At 39.5% G+C, this 8,253-nt stretch overlaps 1 protein-coding gene across 1 annotated transcript; it reads left to right on the top strand.

Moving 5' to 3' along the window:
- The first annotated feature begins 1,674 nt into the window (after positions 1-1,674).
- On the top strand, positions 1,675-5,523 carry miip (migration and invasion inhibitory protein). Its single transcript, XM_068314710.1, has 9 exons — positions 1,675-1,909; positions 2,254-2,447; positions 2,756-2,855; positions 2,935-3,046; positions 3,135-3,214; positions 3,289-3,415; positions 3,781-3,877; positions 4,027-4,146; positions 5,284-5,523. The coding sequence occupies exons 1-9, from the start codon at positions 1,675-1,677 to the stop codon at positions 5,377-5,379; spliced, it is 1,161 nt and encodes a 386-aa protein (XP_068170811.1). The 3' UTR covers positions 5,380-5,523.
- The last annotated feature ends 2,730 nt before the right edge of the window (positions 5,524-8,253 follow it).

The raw sequence follows: 8,253 nt of genomic DNA on the forward strand, positions 1-8,253 counted from the left end.
CTAGCCGAGCTTTTGCTGCAACACAACGTGAGACACGGTAATGTCATGTATGTAAGCGCATATTCCGTCTAGATTACTTTACTACCTGAACAAGGATTTCTACATTTTATTAGAGCAATAAAAGTTTATGATGATGACGAAACTTTCTCGAGTTGGATACATCCTGTTTCGAGGTTGGACACCAGGAACCTAAACCAGCAGGACGTCCATTACGGTGCCCACGCCATCCTGACTTCCGTTGAGTCAGCATTTAGAAAAGTTTTCACCCCCTGCTGTTCGCAAACAGATTGACGTCACAAATATAAGAGTCTCCTTTTTGGCCAAAGCAGTCATTGTGTAAACTGTCATACTTTTTGTATACCCCACATTCATTGGCTCCGGCTAAGTAGTACTTCTCTTTTTGGGACGCAATCCTTTCCCCTCTTTCAGTCGGAGTTTCACTCAGAATTCGTTGACATTTTCTGTGTCGGTCCTGCTGTTTGGACTCTCTGCTCAAAATCATGAAAACTGTGGGAACAGTTATGACACTTAAAATATGTTAACTGGAAAGTCCATGTATAGTTATTTGTTCTCCTAACATAGTAGATGCACCATATTGCACCGTGATTGGTTGGGCGCTTGATTGACAGGTAGTGGGTGGAGTTGGTGACAGCGTGACAGCGTGAAACTTTCAAGTGAGCTTATTCAAATATACAGGTGGGGAAATTTCAGACCAATGTCACTTAAAAATCGTTTTCTCACAACCGAGATCTTTTGATAATTTCCATCAGTGAAGAAATAAGTGTGAAAAGTTCTTTAATTCTATTTTATACCACTGTGAAGAGATCATAAATTTATTTATATCACACTTAGATTATAGCATGAAGGTGCCTCGGTGACTTCACTTTACTTGGATCAGCCTCCCACATAATTAATACCCTCTAAATCCTTAACACAGCAAATGTATTCCTAGTATTTAGAGTTCTGTGTTATAATTGATAAATATTTAGCAAACATATCTCCATATTTATCGAGATCTGAATTTTTCACATCTGGATCACAATTTCATGGTAGTGGAATGTTTTAAGTTTTGTATGCCTGTGTTATTTACCATAGATTTTTATGCTTGTTTGTAAAATATTTTTTTTATAAAATCTACCTCAAAATTTAAGAACCTCTTCCTTAGCTACACACAAAAGATATTCATCAACACTCATTAACATCTTTTTGAGTTATCAAAAAAAGTCTCATTTCCTGCCACCAAGATGCAGGTGGATTAATTGTTACATTTCTTCACATGTACCTGACTTGTTTTTGATTGCAGAGTTAAGTTGAAATTCTAGCTGAGCTCTATTTGGTATCGTTAACTAATAAGACCAACAGCAGGTAACATCCGCCAAGGTTGCGTGCAGGTGGTCGGTGTTAGTAAATGATTAAACAGCGCCCTCTGCTGTTTGCATATCATGTCGCGTCTTAAATCAAATATGTGTCGCTTTAACTCCCCGATGATCGCAAAGGATGACGGGTAGAGGGTCTCAGAGCCAATCAAATCACTGCTTTAACGGGTTGTTATGGTGATGTGGGAAATCCTTGTTTAAAATCACAAAGCGAAATCTGCGTTCACGACGTTTATTCATTCTCAATGAGACAATATAATAATACTAAAAACGTTTTACTGTGGTTTGATTTTAAGGAATGTCGTCAACGGACCGGCTGAACGTTTTACGAGAGCGTAACAAAGATTTATTGAGCCGACTGAAGCAGCAGAGACACAACCTGGAGCGGGTCAGCGGCTGCGGCCAGAGCTCCGGGCCGGGGCGGCAGGAGGGCGGTGAAGGGAGGACTGACCCAGAAGACGCCCTCATCCGGACGGATGGAGACGTCGCTGCTGCCCGGGCAGCCCTCGCCAAACCAAACGTGAGATTTGCAGGTAATTGTAGAATTTATTCGAGGCCAGAGACACGGATAGCAAGTTAGCTAGCAAGCAGCGCCATGGTTGTAAAATCTGTTTATTCTTCTCTTTAGTTTGCATAAGTTCCTCCAAATGACAGACCTTTCTGGATTTCAGGATATGCTTAGTTTTAATAGATTATTTTGTTGTTATTTATTATAATCCAGTCATTTATAGGTCAGAATATGATGTGGGATTTTCTGTCTTTTGAGATACTTCCTGTGCCCTGACCTGTCACTGTTTTTCTCATCACTCGTGTAGTTTTTTGTGGAGATGTTCCTTATTTCTATGTGTAAAACGATGTGTGTTCATGTCTCCATCAGACACATGCGGAGATGAAGCATCCATGATCCACACGACTCCAGCTCCAGCTTTGACGTCCAACCCTAGAGACGACTGGGGTGAACGTACTTCAGACATTGTCCAAGACAAGCGACATCTTCACCACCACACATGTGTGCAGGAGAGGAAACCAGCCTGCACAAAGTCGTGTCTATTGAATCACAGCAAGGACCAGGTATGAAATAGAACTGGGGACACTGGTAAAGTTCATATCAAAGTTTCAACTCGGCATCAAGTAGAACAGTTCAGTCTTTGTCTTTTACACTTGGAAAACTTTTTCCATCAGCCCTCTGAGTTCAAAATGTTCAAAATAAGTCTTGTCTTTGAAGCCTTTGAATCATGTGTTTAAACCTATGACACAAACCCAGTCTTGTAAGAACTTACTACAGAAGTATGAATAATTCTTCCTCTAGCAGATTTGCTAAAATAATTGGGGCAGAACCTTCTGGCCATTAAAATTGCACCCCTTGTTTAATTCTGCAGGGGGAGTTGCAGAATGCAGTGAAGCCTGATCACTGTGATGAGTTATCGACGTCTGACAGCCATCATTTGCAGCCTCTGCTCGGGTACGACTGGATAGCAGGTTAGTCTGATCGGTCTCTCTCTGAGCTTGTTTCTATCTCAGCCACATGCTCATCTGGTGGATTGTTGTCCTTTCAAAGGCATTCTGGAAGCTGAAGACTCCACGATAGAGCGCCCTGACGAGTTCTTCACCGACCTGTGTGCTTTTCGATCTCTTCATAGAGACGAGTGCCACCACAGCCCACAAGTAGAGTGAGTGCTTTGAACTTTACATCTAATGATTTATGTCATGGTTCCCCATACGATGGATGTATTCATTATGATTTTGTTTTCCTATTAGAGTTCCTGAGACGATCCACTCAGGTCTGCCACCGCTAACGCACAAGGATGACCCAGAGGCTAATGTGGATCCTCATAAATGTAAGAGGAGTCTTTTATGTTCATGTCCTTATGGCTGAGGTTATTCTCATTCTGCTTGTTCTCCTTCTGTTCAGGTACGTTCTCCTACAGGATTAACAGCAGACTGTTCCCAGTTCCACTTCACTCTCAGGAGTGCTGCCCTGTGTGCAAAAAACAGAAATCCTCTCACCCCCACACTGTCACTGATCCAGCTCACGTCAGGTGATAATGTGTGAAATCTGGCAGCCTTTTATTAACAACAGCATACTTGACTGAAAGCAGCTAACAGACATTTTTAATTTACTCTATCTTGTTACTTTTTAATGGATTACTAAGAATAAAACATCTGTGGACCCAACAGTGGGTTCTGTAATCGTCATCTGTTTCCATGAACGTTTTAATTCCCTCTGAAAGAAACTAGAGATTTATTAGAAGTTTTTTTACTACATTTACATTTTATGTTCTCAAGATGGAAGAACTCTTTCTGTGATAGTTGTTTTTCTTCATGTCAGTATTACACTTACTGTATACAGTTCACCATGGTGGCAGCTTCTCTATGGTCTCATGAATGTCCTGTTATATTTCAGGGTCAGCATCCCTCGCTGCGCCCTCCTTCCACCCTTCAAGTACAAGCCTCATCGGCGATGCAGTTTTGACCCCTCTGATAGTTTTGGGTTACCATCGGTGAGACACTTTCCAACTACCAAACTGTGGATTTTTCCCTGTATGACTTTAAATACAGTATGGTGTTAACATAAGTATGTACACACTAGCATGACAACATTAGTTGGTTTCATCTTCATCATCTTTACTCTCTGGTTTTTTTTTTTCAGCACTGTCTTTCCGGCTGGTCAAACACAGGTCCCAGCGCGCCGCCTCCACTCAGCAGCCTTGATCTGCGGAGCAACCTGAAAATAAAGACCTGCAGCGGGTCATGGGACGAGGAGCTGGAGGTGAGACTTCCAGGCCTTCCTAAACTAAATCAGACTTTTTTTCATAGCAGAAAATGGATCGAACTAAAAGTAGAAATAATTCTATTACTATGTTTACCAATTTTTTCCACTCATGTTTCTTTGTTTGTTTGTTACAAGAATCGCACAAAAACGACTGCACAGATTTGAAATGAGCATGTTTTAAAATTATTTTCAGATAACTTGCTAATGCAGGACGTAGTATGATTGACCTCAGAGAGATGACTGCAAAGTTCCACGTTCATTTTTTTACTCTTCAGATATGCTGATCTCAAGGAGTCATATTTATATCAGACATCTGGGCTTACATGAAGAGCATCATTTATTTTGGATTGAACAAAATAAGCACTGGTTCTTAATTTATTTATTATTAATGGTGCCAAGAAAAATAAAAATTGGTACACATTTATGTTCTCAAGGTAGAAGAACTCTTGCGTTGATAATCGATTTTCTGCATGTCAGTATTACACTGTCAGTATTAGACTCTTTCAAGACGGTCTGTGCTGTAATTGAACTTTTCCATTATTATGGCTGCGTTCAGACTGGCAGCCAAAATCCAATTTTTAGTCCATCCTGATTGAAAACAGTTGGCTCTTTTGTGGCGTAAACAGGCATATAATACATCCAATTTTTGCGAGACGGATTAAAACCATTTTCAGGAGGTACAGTAGTTTCAAGAAAGAAAGAGCATCATGCATTAGGAAGCGTTACAACTCCCACGTCGTTGCTACGGCGACCTGTCAGATCGGCCAGTAATGTGTCCCAGTCTGAACTGAGCACAATCCCATTTGGACACTTGCTAAAAATAGTGTGGACAGTCAGCCCTAAAAATTGGATATGAAAGGGAATCTGATTGGTGCAGGGGTGGGGTTCACACAAATACCAATGAAACGTTGCCGCATATCCAGGTGGGAGGGTGGATCCAGGAATTTTTATAGCTTTGCTGTTATCAACATTACCTCCTAGTTCGACGTGTCAAATATCTGCAGTGGAAACTAGTCTAGCAATCACAACAAAAAATGATTTCTGTGTCAAATATGACTGCATATTGTTAAAACAAAGAAACAGAAAAAGATAGGGTTTAATGTTGTGATAACAAACATTGTACTTTTTTTTCAGCGTCTCTCCGTATCTGGTAACCAGATCCCGGACAAGATTTCAGTGTCTCGCTTGGCTCGCCACAACTTCCAGCACTTCTCTGCCAAAAGAAAATGAGGAAGCTCTTTTTGCCCTTTGCACTGACTCATCATTAAAATTCTATTTTTAAGTGATTCGAACAATTCCTGAGAGACATCCGGCACCACCCGAAAAGATTTCCTTTGTTTCATGCTTTTGGTTTTTTTTTCATGTCTTATGTCTATGTAGGTGTGCTATAATACACTTTAATATCAACAAACAATGATTCTGATAGAGAGAACAACATTTATTTTATGAACTGGAAACATAGAACAAATGTTTTATATTACTGTATGTAGAGTAAGAGTATGACCTTTTATTAATAAATGCATATTTTTATATACAAAACATTCTAATAATGTCAAGTATTTCATTTAAATGACAACAGAGCATGTTTCTGTTGGTAGTAATGACATTTTGTTTGCCTCAGCTGAACTGAAGCTTCAACAGATTTGGACGGCATGTGACCATCAGCAGGAGGTCAGTGTTACGCCACAGTGGAAAGGGAAGACACGAGCAGATCATTTTAGCTCCAAGTGAGTCAGCTGCGTTAATTTCACAGATTTAAGGAAGTCAGATTTCCATCATCTCCGTTGCTCAAGCATCAGTTCGTGTTTCTCTTTCCAGCAGTTTTTCTTGGGCTCCCAGGTTCAGGTGTTCTGTTTTTATCTACCTTTAATATTCTTCACTGCAGGGCTTAAAACACAGACTGAGGTAATAAAGTATGTATGAGGACTGTAATTCACAACAGGTTAACACAAGATTAACAGATTAACACAAGAAGTTGGTATTAAACAAAACACGTCGGTGTGTTGAATGAAGTCTTTATTGTGATTCAAGTTTCTTATATGTTAAATCTGGCACAAGTAATATTTCTCAATGACCAGTTCGTAGCGAAAGTGTGGCGTTATGTAGCAGAGATAATCTTTGTGTCAGATACCAGACATCATGACACGAGGGTGTACGTGTGTGATATTGTGTAAGATGAGGTTTTAAGTGTTTACATTTAACTTTTCACCACATCCAGTCTTTAAGCAGAATGCTGCGTGTGAAGCTCAGTCTGTTGTTATCTTCGCGCCTTCAGAGAGTTTGCGGGTTTTTTTGTGTTTTATTTATTTTCACTGTGTCGCTCATTCAGCACTCAGGAGTGATCAGATGTCTAAGTCATGAATATTTTATCAACAAATCACATGAACAAAAACATTGAAATAATATGGTGAAACAAAGACAGAATTTCCAGGTAAATGTTTTAGGGTTGTAGTCAATAATGCATCTCCTCTAACGGACACTCCTTTATCCAGATTCTTTGTTGGACACAAACTTCAGCTTGTTTGAGCCTCTTCTATTGAATATCAAATTTGCAGCTTGTTCTTACTGTATATAAACTTTTCATTTGTAATAGTTTGTATTGAAGTACAGAGAAAAACATCCCATGCTCGAGCTACGTTTCACGTATGCTTGCAGTGAGTTAGTCATTCTGTAAGTGTGGATATTACCCAGCAGGAAGGTACAGTAACTTCTACAGCATTGGTGCTCATGGGAAGTAGGCCAAACACAAAGCGCCTGTCATCCTCAAGTCCAGGTTTCACTTCTACTAAATCTTGTTTCAAAAGTATTTCATTAAAATCACTTGCATAGTAAAAGTAATCATAACTGAAGACAGGTAAGACCATCACGGACAAGGGCAGACAAATGATGAGAATGTGGGAGGGGAAACTTTAAAATCATGTGTCAACATGCAGAGTAACGTGGGCACATCATTTACAGTACTGTCGATAAATTAAAATGGCATGATGTACTTAAAGCAGAACAAGGGGAATTATTTATTATTTACGTAATATATAAAGAGGGGTGGGAGGTTCTGGAATGTCAAACCTTTCCTTACTTCATGATTGCAGATTTGTTCCAGTTGGATTATAGAAGATAGCATCCTTGTCTTGAGCTCTGATTTCATTCTCCAGAGTCCCAATGTGAGATTTTAGCCATATGCACTCTGAAATACAATAACTTCATTTTAATACAAAGGTTAACAACCCAACAACTGTCAGCTGCAGCAAATGAATGGCACCGAAACAGCATCGCCGATCAGTTCTGAAAAACACATCAGAATTTCCTTTATTCTGTGATGACTAAAATGACTCATGCTATGCACAAAGCTGGGCTTTCAGGGAATGTACACGCACACACACACACACACACACACACACACACACAAACACACACACACAAATTGAATCTACTTTCTGTTTTGGTATGAACTCCGTTACTTTGCCAGAAGGTTGCTGTTGCTTAGCATTCCCATCCATTCAGATTAATGTTATACAGTATACTGAACAAGGGGATGTGTTGTATGGACACACAATTTTAACAAATTAATATAATAGATTTTATTGCAGTGTGTTGCTGTGTTACGGTAGTTTTACATTTCAGGTACAGGAAAACATTTCAAGAACAGGCAAGGCATTAATATATGAAATTTGACTGCGCCTTTTCTAGATTTGTACTGTAGAAACACGGCACAAATTATGTATGGACAATAACAACTTTTAAAAATGTGTCTCCAACTCTTAACTTTGCATGATTCGGTAGAACGGCCAATATATGTATGTATACATGTATATAAAATATCAATAATATATACACATACACATATGTATATGTGTGTGTTTGAGTGTTCAGTTAGGGTTGCAAAAATATATCAAATGGCCGATCTCTTTCATAATTTCATAGCCTGTACATGTTCAGTTTTATTTTTACTACCATTATTAGAACGTTATAATTAGAAGTAACTGCAGCTCTGTTTGGACAATGAATCGGTGAAGTTTTGCCACCTCTGCCTCTCTGCTCACTTCCTTCCTCCAAACTCTCAGTGAGGTTCAAGGAAATCGCTCCTGTTTGCACAGACAGCAGGTC

Source organism: Antennarius striatus, chromosome 5 (genome assembly GCF_040054535.1).
Source record: "Antennarius striatus isolate MH-2024 chromosome 5, ASM4005453v1, whole genome shotgun sequence".
Lineage (NCBI taxonomy): Eukaryota > Metazoa > Chordata > Actinopteri > Lophiiformes > Antennariidae > Antennarius > Antennarius striatus.

Coding starts and splice junctions, on each gene's coding strand:
- miip (XM_068314710.1), top strand. CDS start 1,675: ATGTCGTCAACGGACCGGCTGAACGTTTTACGAGAGCGTAACAAAGAT. Junction 2,856..2,934: donor CGGGTACGACTGGATAGCAG/GTTAGTCTGATC, acceptor GTCCTTTCAAAG/GCATTCTGGAAGCTGAAGAC. Junction 3,878..4,026: donor ATAGTTTTGGGTTACCATCG/GTGAGACACTTT, acceptor TTTTTTTTTCAG/CACTGTCTTTCCGGCTGGTC.